Raw genomic sequence first — 13,227 nt, 5'->3', positions numbered from 1 at the left:
GCTCCAAAATATCTGTTAGTCCATAAGATGCCACAGGACTTGTTTGATCTGAAGAGAGGTCTCTACAGTGCCGGGAGGGGAAGTCTTGTCATGAAGGCAGATAGAACATCTTTGTCCCCACAAATGACTTTCACCCTTAGGTGTTAGTGGCAACAACACCCTGGCAACAAATGAACTTGTGTAAATCATCTTGCCTTGCACTGCAGTTTGCTTCAGGGTTTACACATCATCAGCGGTGTAAGTGAATGTGAACAAAACAACACAGTTTCATTTACATAAGCAAAATGAGTATACATGTCATAGGTTAGCTAATGTAAATGTCTGGGTTTTTTTTCTTTCACATGATCACTACGCTAGTTTGTCATGTTAACAGTTTTTGCTGCTTTGTAGATCTGGAATCTTATTCGTGGGGACAGCTGGCAATTGCATTTCTAACTCCAGTCCAGATCTATTGTATTATAGACTTACTGAATTATTCTTCTCTGAACTGGGCATAAGTGTAACTTCAGTCTTAAGTCTGGTCTGCACAAGGCAATTAGGTCCAATTTAGCTGACCTAGGTCAATTTTCTAAGTAATCAGTCCAAACTATAGGGTCTGTTCCTGATTTTCAGGGCTCCTAAGGTCAAAATTATGGTACTGCTGCTTTTCACAAAAAGTAACACCAAATTTGGCCTTGCCTGGTTGACCGTAGGATAGTGCAGACAGAGCACTGGGAAATTCAATGTTCTTGGCCTCAATGCCCCAATGTGATCATTCTGACCAGGACTTTCAGCTCTGCTGCTCTCCAGGTGTCCAGTGAAAGTTTGAATTTCATTTCCTGTTTGGCCAGCATGGTGAGCAGAACAGTCAGGACACCTCAGCAGCATGTGGCCATGAATGCCCAGGGTTGCAGATGAGCTCTAGCATGGACCATGAGGGAGATCCAGGACCTCATTGCTGGGGGAGGGCAGGGAGAGAAGCTGTGCTGGCAGAATTACAAAGCACAAAAGAAACACAGACATGTATGTCAAGATCTCACAATGTATGGTGGAAAAAGGATACATGAGAGATGCCCAACAGTGCTGTTTGAAAATAAAGGAGCTCAGGCAGGTGTTACTGAAGACAAAGGAAGCAAACAGATGTTCTGGGTCATCGCCACAAACATGTCGCTTCTATAAGCAGCTGCATGGGATTCTAGGGAATGACCCAAGCACTGTCCCCAAGGAGCCTGTGGATTCCTCCCAAGATATTACTCAGGCAGCCTCTGGCAACAGTGGAGAAGACATGGTGGCGGAGGAAAAGAAAGACGACGACAATGGTCAGCAGGCAAATGAAGCAGTTGATCTAACCAAGGGTCTTAACAAATTCAACCTAATCTCTTAGCATAACGATGCCTTAACTCAATGGATGAATTAAGGAATCATGCAGATATAGAACAAAAACTGAATGCTTTGGGGATGGTTAAAGGATAAAAAGTCAACACAGGACATGAGATAACTGTATACATTAACTTACAGCGCTCCAGTTTCCATCGGCTCACTTGAAACAGAACTGACTCTTAAAAAAAATCTAGAGACCAGAACAACTAAGCTTGTTATAAGTGCAGAGAAATTGATACTGTATGATGACAATGCAATATGGAATTCTTGCACTCACTCAGTTATCAAATCTGAAGAGGCACTGCTGGGATAAATAAGATTTTTTTTTTAAAAATGCTCTTAAAAATAAGACTGGACATTAAATCTGAAACCATCTTAACTTCTCGCCACTTATGCTGATTGGTTGTTTTTTACAACTTGTTCACCAGGGCAATGGCAATAGCAAAACCAGTTTTCGTCACTTGTTGGCGTATTGTATAGTAATCAACATGTTACAAGAAAAGCTGAAACTTATTAGACTGAAATTATTATTAGGATTAAAATATTACTATTTGTCTGTGATATTGTAAGTGCACAACCTGATAAAGACAAAGCCTCAGCTAAGCTCAACCTAGCTGTTCACTTATGAAGGAAATTGTGCACAGCATTAAGACCATCCAAGTGTCCCATATTATAAGAATAAAAGGTTTAGAAAGTAGCTGCTAAATTCTGAATATATAAAACTGGAAACATAACTGATGTGGCCACACTTGGACAAAACTTCGAAATGGCTATGCTAATGGCCATATCGAAGAATACTAATGAGGCACTGAAATGAATATTCAGTGCCTCACTAGCATAAGCACGCTGCTGGCTGCGGCGCTTAGAAAGTGTCGCTTTCGAACACGCACACAACTGAGAGGAATAAGGGGATTTTGAAATGTGCAGGGTCCTTCCAAAAGGACTCCCGTGTTGCTGCATATGTTCAAAAGCGGCACTTTTGAAGCGCCGCAGCCGGCACTGTGCTAATGCTAATGAGGTGCTGAATATTCACTTCAGTGCCTCATTAGTATTCTTTGATTTGGCCATTAGCATGGCCATTTCGAAGTTTTGGCCAAGTGTGGCCACAGCCAAAGAAAACCCCACCTACAGAACACATTGCAGGAGTGAAGGGTCAAACACGAACGTTGGAAATAATAGTAAGATAGTGTTAGGAGTGCACAAAGGTACATATAACAATGTAAAGGTACATCTGGAACTAAAGTGGATCACTACATGTTATCAAAAGGAAAACTCTTCCTCATTTTCCCAACTCAAAAATTGCTAGCATCACATCTATAACGTGGCCATTGGTCTCCTTGGGAGCATTAGTTAAGAGTGGCAGTAGTGGGATGCTGCACTTAATAGGCCCACGGTATGCAAATTTAAGGTTGATGCTTCATTGTGAGTAACAGGGTAAACTTAAAATAGTACTCACCATTAGAGTAATACGTTCAGGAACTGCAAGCTTGACCTGTAGCCTCTTTGCGGAGTGGGGGAGCAAAGTAGAGGGAGAGGGCTAAACAGGAGGAAGCATTATGATGGGTACCACCACGAAAATGACACATGCTTTCAATTTAAAGAACTGTCCCTGACCAAAGGAACTGAAGCATTGCAGTATTAATAGAAAAAAAAAACAGGAAGAATTTCTTCACAGAATGCTCTCTAAGCCTGTGGAGCTTGCCAGAGGATGTTAAAATCAAGACTACAATAGGGTTCAAAAAAAGAACTAGTTAATTTCATTGGTCCATCAATGGCTATTGGCCAGGATGGGCAGAGATGGTATCCTTATTGCCAGAAGCTGGGAACGGGAGACAAAGGGTGGATCACTTGTTGATAACATATTCTGTTCATTCCCTCTGAAGCACATGGAAGTGGCTACTGTCAGGACAGGACCATGCAGTAGCTGGAACTTTGGTCTAACCTGGGATGGCTGTTATTATGTTAAAGCAAAAATCAGTTTAACTGTTCTGGTTTTGATAATTTTTTCTACAATTCAAACAGAAACTTCTGAGCAGAAGCGCCAGGACCCACCTTATGTCAGGAAAAGTGACTCAAATTAGCCAGTTTAGCTTCTGTTAATAATAAAAGGCAAGGGATATTTCCAATTATCTCAATTGTTATTCATGCCCACCCTAAAACTGGAAAGCTCCTGTCTTCAATATTGACTCTAGCTTGTATTTTCATCACAGAAAGTAAAGATAAAGACAGTCCATGTTATGAAACTCCTCATTTGGCTGAAAGACCCCATACCCAATGGACTAACCTCAAAGCTGAGATAATTTTCTGGTATAAAGTGACATTGTCCCTACAGTGGAATATAATTGGCCCAAGTGTCTTAGAGGAGCTTTGGGACAGCAGTTCACTAGGGCTACGCCTACACAGCGGGTGCTCTTTCAAGATACAAAGGTATCCTGAAATAGCAAAGCCACTGCTTTAAACAGTGCCTGAAATAGCATTGCTATTTTGGGTGCACAATTCGGGTTCGAGTACCCCTCAACATATAAGGAGTAATGGAATATTCAGAATAACTCTTATTGCAAAATTTGCTGCCAAGTTTGGAATAACATATTTCAAAATAATGTACGCATTCACAATAAAGTATTTTGAGACAATCTTGCCATGTGGATGTAGCCTTGTTTAGTACTAATACAAAGCAAACAACTTGCTTTATAGGGCTTAGGTAAATTCTGACTAAACAACAGAGTGGTATGCAAAATGATTCATACTTAAGGCATGTTTTCCAGATAAACCTCAACTATAGGTCTGAACTAAATATCAATCCTCTGATTCTCAAAAGTACTCAGATGAAAGCACTTAATTATAAAATGCCAACAGATGATGGCAGTTAGTTATATTTGCTTTTACTTTGTTTGGCTCTCTGCGCTTGTCTACTTTTCCTCCAATCGGTTGTGTGCCCTTTTTGTAGCATGATTTTTCTGACTGTTTGCTATGTAGGCTTAACTTACCTGGTAACCTTCAAAGACTGAAAAGGATCATTTGAGGCCTGACTGATCGGCCTGGAGACAACCAGCCTATTTGAGGGGATTTCACCATTTCCTCAGGGCTGTCTGCCCTAGAGGCAACCTGAGTTCATTTGGTTTCTGTACTCTATAACAGGCAAGAAAACCATAAAGGCTCAGGAAACCAGGAGATCAGTAGTATCTGTGTCTTATCTGGTTCAGTGGCAGCTTCCCAGAGGGTCTGAGTTCCTCCTGTGGTCCCATTCCATCAGCAGCTATGGTAGAAGGTCTGGATCTGGAAAGAACAGCACATCATACCATCTGTATTCCTGTCCTCCTGAACTATCATGTTGACTCTGGTTGCATGCCTATAGTTTCGTAAAGGTGGATTTGTAGAATCTGGGTTTTGCGCCCATTGTCCAGATAAACCATCAAATTATTTTATCCTGTTTACTTTGTCCCCTTGCCCCATTTTTGTAACTTATCCCTTAATAAACCCTTTACTGCTTTTTATACCCTTGTCATTATTTCCCTCTTTACTTCAAAGTGACCCCAGATGATGGATGCCAGTGGGTTAAAGAACCTACTTAATGGGGTGGAATCCTGATAAATAAATTTTGAACTGTTATAGGCCCACATATCCTATAAATTCATGTAAGAGTTCTGGCAACTGCAGCAGGACCCCAGATGGTCATTGTTTTGAGCTACAGATATAATCTGCTTGGTTGAAGTGTCATACAAAAAGGTCCACTGACCTTTGCACAGCCAGCAATATCTTGGGGAGAGAGAGTCCTGTACAGCTGTTGTGATCAGCTGTCATGAATGAGAGCCAGGAAAGGGTTAATCTTCTAAGGTAGCCTGCATCCCAGGTGAGCCAATGGGAGTGAAATCATTCCGTTTAAACTGACAAAACAAAAAAAGCAGTAAAGTAGCACTTTAAAGACTAACAAAACAATTTATTAGGTGAGCTTTCCTGGGACAGACCCACTTCTTCAAAGCTCACCTAATAAATTATTTTGTTAGTCTTTAAAGTGCTACTTTACTGCTTTTTTTGCTTTGATAGTATATAGACTAGCACTGCTTTCTCTCTGTTACTGTTTAAACTGAGAACAATTGCAGTTCCTGGGACTTTTTGTCTCTGCAAAAGGCAGAGAGAAAGACACAGTGGGGAGATGGCTCCCAGGCAATTGAAATAAAGAATGTTGCAAAATCAGCCGTAGAGATGTAAAAACCAGGAAAATGTATACACAGATGTGTTCAGGATTCTGGTTATTTTAAATTTGGATGGGCTGTGGGTTGTTATATTGTTTTTGTTGTGGCTGCTTTTTTTTTTTTTCTCTTTTGGCTTGTTTGACTTGAGACTTTTTCTCCTTTTAACTTTTAAGCTGAATCTCAGGGAAATATTTTTTCTCTGCATGCAACTCCATGATTTATTTTTCTCCTGTTTTGTGAATAAATCACTTTTGTAAGCAACTGATTTGATTTCTGTATTCTAAGAAGAGTCTGGGCCTCAGACCAAATAGTCAGCTACTGAATTACAGGCTTCTGTGTCCATCTCTCTCCTGAAGGGGGACTAAGAGCTAGGGGTACCCCCACAGGAAGATGTCCGAGTGTGTCTTCTTGAGGTAGTCTTTTTTAATTCTCATTTGGTGGTGGCAGCAAACTCCCCCCAGGGCCAGAGAATCTGTGACTCTGGGAAGTTTTAAAATAAAGCCGGTTTACAGGCAAGGCCTTTTTTTTTAATCTCTCCTGTGCCTCACTTTTTGCACTTGGTGTGTAGGGCGGGGAGGACCCTTGACACTAGCACTTGCCCTTTGGATCTGCAACGCACAGATTACAGTGGTCTAGTCTGACTCTAGCTGAATGGGAAGCTGTAAATGACTTAATCACATCCAATACTGGCTGTGCAGGCCTGGAGGGTGTGCCCCTTAACCTTATTCCAGGCATCCTAGGTTCTTGGTGTGTGCCGTCATTGGGACAGCCCATAGGGCAGAGTTCTCCAGCACTCATCCCAGCTCAGACCAAGTGGCCTGGTGAGTTGGTGTTCTGCTGAGGCCCGATGAACATGGTGAAACCCCAGCTTTTCAGGGGCCAATGCCACTGTTTGTCTGAAAGGAGCAAACTCCTAACAGGCCAGTGGAATTACAGAGCCTTGCCGTACTCATACCAGCTTTCATAGCTGGATGCAGTGATGGGTATCAGTGCATAGTAGTCTGAATGTGGGCCAGATCAGATGCACCTGCTGTTTAAAGATGTCAACATCACTGAACATGTTTGGACCAAACAGCTGGCTGCAGGAGCATATTAAAAAAGAATCCTTAGAATACTGTGTGTGCTCTTTTTGTAAGGGCAAAAATCCCTGGGACACCAACTCCTCTAAGGGGTTGGGTGCTTTTATCACACTGTGTGTCTTCTGGGAGGTTTTTATACCCACCAAACCTATCCTTAATAAGAAGCACAAAAAGAAAGCCCTTAGATATGCTCTGGCTATGGTGTGCAAAGAGTCATAGAAGCAGTTAAAATGAAAGCAGTGAAATTCCTCAGCTCGAAGAGCATATTTTTAAGAGGAAGCTTGATAATGGAAAACTGGTTTTACAAAATAATACCTTATTGGTCTGTGGACTTTACAACTCCCTGCAAATTATCCAGATAGAACAGCAGCTTAAAGAACTTAATGTTAGGATGGTGAGAAAAGATAAAAATCTTGTCCTGCTTACCAAAGTGGAGGAATCCAAGGCAGCAGTGAGGGAGCTGCGAAACCTGACAATCATACCTCCTGTAATAAGCTAGCAATGTTAGAAGCAAAGTTACAGCAGCCTTTAATGATCAGTCCGTTCAGAAGGTACACCTCTAACTCGAGAAGTGGGTCATATTCAGAAGGGTCAGAACCCCTCATCCTGTAAACTGCAACCATGGATGGCAAGTCCTTAAGTGAAAGGGAAGCTCTGCCTTTCCACACAAGTCCTGCAGAAACCCCTGCTAGTTCCATGCCTCTGATATTTTTGTTATGGTTCAGGCAGGTTCTGGGGTGGCAGGGAAGGCTGACTAGCAAGGAGCCTTCCCAGCTGCCTGCTCTGGAACCTGCATGGAACATATAACGTCACATTTCTAACACAGGGCTGCCCAGCTTGCAGACTGCCCTAGAGGCTGTATTGTCTGGGCATTTGCAGGCAGCCAGCTGGATGGGTCCTTAGAAAGGAGCTTATCATTGTGGCACATCAGCAAGAATATTTTGGACTCTCTTACATACTTTGTTTTATTTAATTCTTGCTTCCCCCTCCCTGTGCCCCTCTGCCCTCTGACTTGCTCACATTGATGATAATTTTTCTGATTTGTCAACCTTGATTACTATTTTTGGTTCTCTGTGCCTTAAGTGTTGAATCTGTTCTGGTATGGCTACAATCTGAAGAAGTGGGTCTGTCCCACAAAAGCTCATCACCCAATAAATTTTTTTGTTTGTCTTTAAAGTGCTACTGGACTGCTTTTCTGTTTTGATAGTATATACACTAGCACGGCTATCTCTCTGTTAATACGGGAACTAACAAGACTGTCAGTTGAAAACTGACAGCGAGCTGGTGGCCTAACCTAAGACACCTTTGAAAAATACTTCTGCATTCCATGGGCAGAATAACCTGGACAGCAGGATTGTTATAGGACTTATAGTCCATCAGTCAGCTGGGGGAGCGTGGTACTGTCTGCAAATAGATTTTATAGGACCTCTGCCTCATCCTGGAGCTGGTAACCAATACTGCCTTGGGTTGATTCATTCTCAAAATGGACTAAAACCTACCCAGTCAGAAGGGGTGTGGCCTCAGGTGAAAGGAACAGGGCCAGGGGCAGCCAGCCCTCAGTGCTGCTTGGACCACAGTGATGCCTTCTGAGCTCCGGTGGTGATTTATAAGGCCTGGGGAATAGACAAACAGAATAAAGTGTTTATATGACCTATCACTAAGTAGGTGACTTCTACAAATTTGAACCATTTAACCTAGGCCTTAGCTGAGATCTGTTATGTTAGGCATTACAAGGACAAATTCCCTGTCTTTGATAGTCACAGGAAGGGGACACAGCCAGCTTAATTTGCTTTATCAAAGCAACTAGTAAGCCATTTTCCCTTCTATTTTTTCCCTCCCCTCCCCTCCGCTTCTCCCCCGCCCCCCCGCAGCTATATAAACTCTGGATTTTACTTGTCTACAATAGTCATCTGAGGTAGTGGGTCTTAGCCTCAGAAGCTCATAACCTAGTACATTTGGTAATCTCTAAGGTGCTACATGACTGCTTGTTTTTTGTTTATAAAGTTCCAAAACATTCATAATCAAGTAAATAATTTCATTATAAAGTCAGTGCAGTTTGGCAGAAAATCATCTCAGAGGAGATGAATGCAAACAGCTTTGAGAAACAGGACGTAGGGAAGAAATGTGGCTTAGCTGCCGAGCCACCAGCTCTAGCCCGTGCCCCAGCAGAAGCCTTGTACAGAGTACCTACAAGGCCTCCACTTCTGCACACCACTCAGAGTGGCTGGCTGCAGGGTCTGTGCTTCTCTGGGCAACACTGGGAAGGGGGAGAAGAGGGCAGGCTCTGTGGGCTGCTCGGCTACCAGCACACTGTCACAGCTCCCACTGGTCGGAAACTGGCCAGTCAGAACTGCCAGTTTGCAGGAAAGACAGTGCATGAAGTCTCCCTCCTCGTCCCCAGGCCCCCTGTACTGAGAAACGCACATGGCCCCCACTGCTGGCCACTCTGGGCAGCATGTAAGGGCAGGGCAGGGAGTCCCAATCATAACCCAAATCCCTGCACCAGATCACAACCCTCTCCCAGTCCCTGCACCTCCTCCTCCAGGTCAGAATACGTTCCTGCACCCCAAGCCCCTTGCTCCAGGTCATAACCCTCTTATTTACTCCAACTCCTTCCCAGTCTCCACAATCCTTCCTGCACCCCAAATCCCTACCCCCAGTCTCTTCTGCACCTAACTTCCACCCTAGACCCTGCCACAGCAAAGCAGGGCACTTCACCGCTTATCAAAATCTTGGGGTGACCCCTCATCAGAAGTATTGCCTGCCCTGCCCTAAAGCCCACGAGGAGCTGTGTGGTGGTGGTGGTGGTGTGGTATTTGTAAGGTTGCCTTGCAGCGGAAGGATGGCTGCTGAGTTGCCAGAGGGGAGTGAGTCCCAGCACTACTCCCTTACTCGGCTCTCCCCACAGACAGCCCGCGGAAACACTGCTGGGAGCGGGAGCGGGAGCCCGATCCCGATCCCGATCCCGCCCCACAAGCAGCCCCCAGCGAGCCCCTCCGGGCGCCGCGGCTCTGGCGCCACCTGCTGGGCTGCCGGCGCGCGAGCGGACCCTTCCCGCCGGCCAGCCGGAGCCGAGGGCGTGAAGCTACGGGTCCGCAGGCGGAGCCACGCGCCGGCAGGGCTCCTCTCCCCGGGCAGAGGGTGTCCCTGAGCCCTTCGCACGCGGGGATCCCCGGTCGGGGCAGCCTCCGCTCGCCCCCGCGGGCAGCCAATGAGAAGCCGCTGCCCTTTGCTGCCGGCGGGACTCGCCCAGTGCCGAGTAGGGACGGAGCGAGCCGGAGATTGCCGAGGCTCCCCCTCAGCTCTCTCCCGTTTTCCTTGCGCCCTGGGCGGGGACACTCCCCTAATCCCCTCTCCTCCCCCTGCCCACCCCACTTGGAACCAAGATGGAGGACGGTGGCTGCTGCGGATACCACCGCTGCTTTTGCAGCTGCTGCTCCTGATCCCCGAAGAGGCTGCAACACCCCTATTTCTCCTCCCACCAGCTTCCTGCTGCACTGATTGCAATCCCTCCATGCACCCAGCCCCTTCCTCCTGCGATTGTCTCTGTTTCTGCTCTTGCCCGCATGCACTGAATCTGTGCATTCACATACAGCCCCTCGGTTGCCGCTGGGGGCGAAGGGGGAGACTCCTGGAGAGCTGCAATTCCACTGATAGCTTCATGTTCCTCTCGTTATTGTTGCCAGCACCCACCGCTGTCTCGGTGCATCACCGCTGCCTGGATTTCCGCGTTGGCTGCTGCTAGAAGGTGCAGCCGGGACCTGAAGACAAGACACAGACACACCTTCCTCTTCCCCGGCACCGGCGGGGGAGCAGCGTGTGGATCTGGGTGGTGGTGGTGGAGAGGGGAGCTTGTCTGGAGGAGCGCCAATGCACGCAGCAGCCATGAGCAGCTCCACTACCACCACCTCGACTACCAGCAGCGGCAGCAACGCCGGGGAAGGGGCTGAGGAGGCGGCCAAAGACTCTGCAGACATCGCGGCTTTTTTCCGAGCCGGTGAGTCGCGTGTTGCCTTGGGACAGGGGAGATTTTGATTGGGAGATGGGGGCGGCGGACTAGGAGGCCCAGATTTGAAACCAGCTTGGAGGAGGAGGTGGTGGAAAGTCTCGTCTCTCTCTCTCCCCCTCCCCCACCAACAGGGAGTGGGAGCGATTCGCCCGCGGCTCTGGAGCTGGCTTTGTGAGAAATGTAAACTGGTCGCTTATTGGGGGAGGCTTTTCTTTCCCTCCCTAAGAAAGCAACTCTGTGGCTCAATTGTATTTATAGTCATGTAGCTAGGCGAAGGGGTGTAAGATCTCATGCAGATGCGTTGGTGTGTTCAGCATTGCACACATTTTACAGTATCCATTTTTATACATGACTGCGATCTAGAGCATTCGGAAGTCTCTTCTTCAGGAGACGCTTGTATGTTCCCTATTATTAAGGTGTACGTCAGTGTAAATGGCAGAGCTTATGCAGCATGTCAGGGGGAGCAATCTGATTGCAGCCTTTGTCGTAGTTAATTGTGTTAAGGAACAACAGCCCCCGACAGCTTCTCCTCCGACCCCCACGAACAAATAGGAGGGGACTGGCCATACCCAGCTGTGGCACAGAAAGTGATGATGACATTTGACTAGGGCCATGCTGCTTTTCACTTCCCTGGGATTCTGGGGGAAGATGACGGAGGTGACAGACATCGCAGTCGCTAACAGGCCTCAGGCGTCGTACTAGCCACTCAGGGAAGTTGGGACACCAGCAGAACTGCGGGTTCCTCTGAAGGTGTGGAGAGCGGCTTAGTTTAGTAAGCGCGGAGGCCAGGCGTCTGTAACTGGCTGGCCTGGGGACAGGTGCAAGTGTTCCCGCCGTGCCACTTGCGCTGGAAGCAGCATTGGCCTCCGGGCAGGAAAGGGCTCTCTGCCGAGGCCAGCTGAGGGGTTGACCCCGCAGGGCGTGTCACTGCTGAACTTCGGGACGGGGGCGCTTTGCCGGACGGAAGCAAGTGCTGCGAGTGGCGGGGACGGTACGGCAGCTGTGGGGTTAAATTAGGGCGGGGGGAGGGAGGCACGTTCGAGGCTCCTGCTAGCACGAAGGGGGTTTCAGTGGCCCCTGTGGGGGCGCTTTGCGCTCTACACAGAGTGCGGGTGGCGACACTGTAAATAGCAATGCGGGGCCGAGCCGCGCCGTGGAGACCGGCTCTCCAGACGGCCGTTAGGGAGGTGGTGGGGGAGAAGGAAGAATTCAAACTCGTATGTACAGCGGGAAGTAAAAGCGTTACGGGAGTTCCCGGCCTGCAGGTAGGAGGAGCGTGGCGGGAGCCGGGCTGCTGCGGCGGCTCCTCCTGCGTTGCTGGCTTGCCGCTGAGCTGGGAAGTCTCGCCGCGCTGTGGAGGCTCGGGGAGGGGGAAGAGGGAGCTTGTTGACAGCTTGCTGGGCTAAAAGTGGAGTCCGCCTCTTCCTCCCTCGGGATCTCCCCGCGGTCCCTGGAGAGCCGCGCTCCAGGGAGCTGCAGAAGAGCGCGCGCCGCGATGGCAGCTTTGATTCCGCGGGCGCTGAGGGCCCAGCAGCAGAGCCCGCGCCGCGGCCGGGTGCCTGGGGGCGGCGGGCCGCCAGCTTGCTGACTGCCCCGCGAATCGATACCTAGCGACCGAGGCTCTTGGGGCAGCACCTGGGCCGGGTTCTGGGCGGGGTTCCGGCTGTGCTTGCGGTGCCCCGGAACGCCAGCCGCAGTTCCCCGGTCGGGCGGGTCTGCCCGCTCCTCGTGCTTCGGCTAACAGGCCAGAAGGCGTGGCGAGGGCATCGGCCTCGGTTACGTGTTTCATTTGCCCGCTGCCAATAGGCCGCGGCTGGAAAGGGAACGAAAGTGCAGACTCAGCGTTAGGTGTGTAACAATCCAGCCGGGTTCGTGGGGCATGTAAGGAAATGCCGTGTGTCTGTCTTTGCTCTGGGATTTGTACGGGTGGGTGGTGTTGAGCCTTATCTGAAGTGTCTGTGGCACTTTTAGAAGTAGGTTCAAAGCAAATGGCTTGGTTTTCAGATACCTGGGAAGGCCCTGAGAGATAGCATTTGTGCAGAATGAGGTTTCCTTGCCAATGGAACAGCCCCCTGGCTCATTGTTTAGCAGACATCTATGCTGACACTAAAATTGTGCAGGCTTTTTACACCCAGCGTAGAAATCCATTTGTATGCCCATGGTGAGGCACACTTCGTGTCACAGTTTGCAGTGTGGCGTGTTAACACTGTTAGTTATACTCAGTTGCACTAGATGAGTCTATGATTCTGTTAGTAGGTTTCACTCAGTTACTGAAAAGGTTAACCTTACTCCACTAGACACACAAAACAAAAAGTGTTATACAGTGAACCCTCGATTTTTACGGAACCCGATTTAATGGATTTCAGGCACAATGGACAACTCCATTGTTCCTGAAGTCCACTAGCATCAGTAAAACCTAGTCCCCCGCCCCCAAGAAAAAAAAACAGTTAAGGGACTTGGTGCAGCCACTGCCTTTGCTGTAGTGGCCATGCACTTCTCTCACCAGTGGTAGGGTGCATATGTGAGCAGATGGCACTCCCATACACGTCCCATCTGTGGTGGAAGGAGCATGTTGCGGCTGCGCATG

General features: G+C 48.0%; 1 protein-coding gene across 2 annotated transcripts in view; it reads left to right on the top strand.

Moving 5' to 3' along the window:
- The first annotated feature begins 10,001 nt into the window (after nucleotides 1-10,001).
- TRIO (trio Rho guanine nucleotide exchange factor) overlaps nucleotides 10,002-13,227 on the top strand; it is a 527,884-nt gene continuing 524,658 nt past the window's right edge. The window contains exon 1 of one of the 2 annotated variants that reach the window (XM_074987838.1): nucleotides 10,002-10,628. In XM_074987838.1, coding sequence (XP_074843939.1) covers nucleotides 10,502-10,628 — 127 coding nt within the window. In that variant the 5' untranslated portion in view covers nucleotides 10,002-10,501. The remainder of the gene's footprint in view (nucleotides 10,629-13,227) is intronic. The other variant, XM_074987837.1, reaches the window with a different exon arrangement.

This window comes from Carettochelys insculpta, chromosome 2, assembly GCF_033958435.1.
Source record: "Carettochelys insculpta isolate YL-2023 chromosome 2, ASM3395843v1, whole genome shotgun sequence".
Lineage (NCBI taxonomy): Eukaryota > Metazoa > Chordata > Testudines > Carettochelyidae > Carettochelys > Carettochelys insculpta.
The sequence above is the reverse complement of the archived record's forward strand: the minus strand, read 5'-3'. Positions and strand labels throughout refer to the sequence as shown.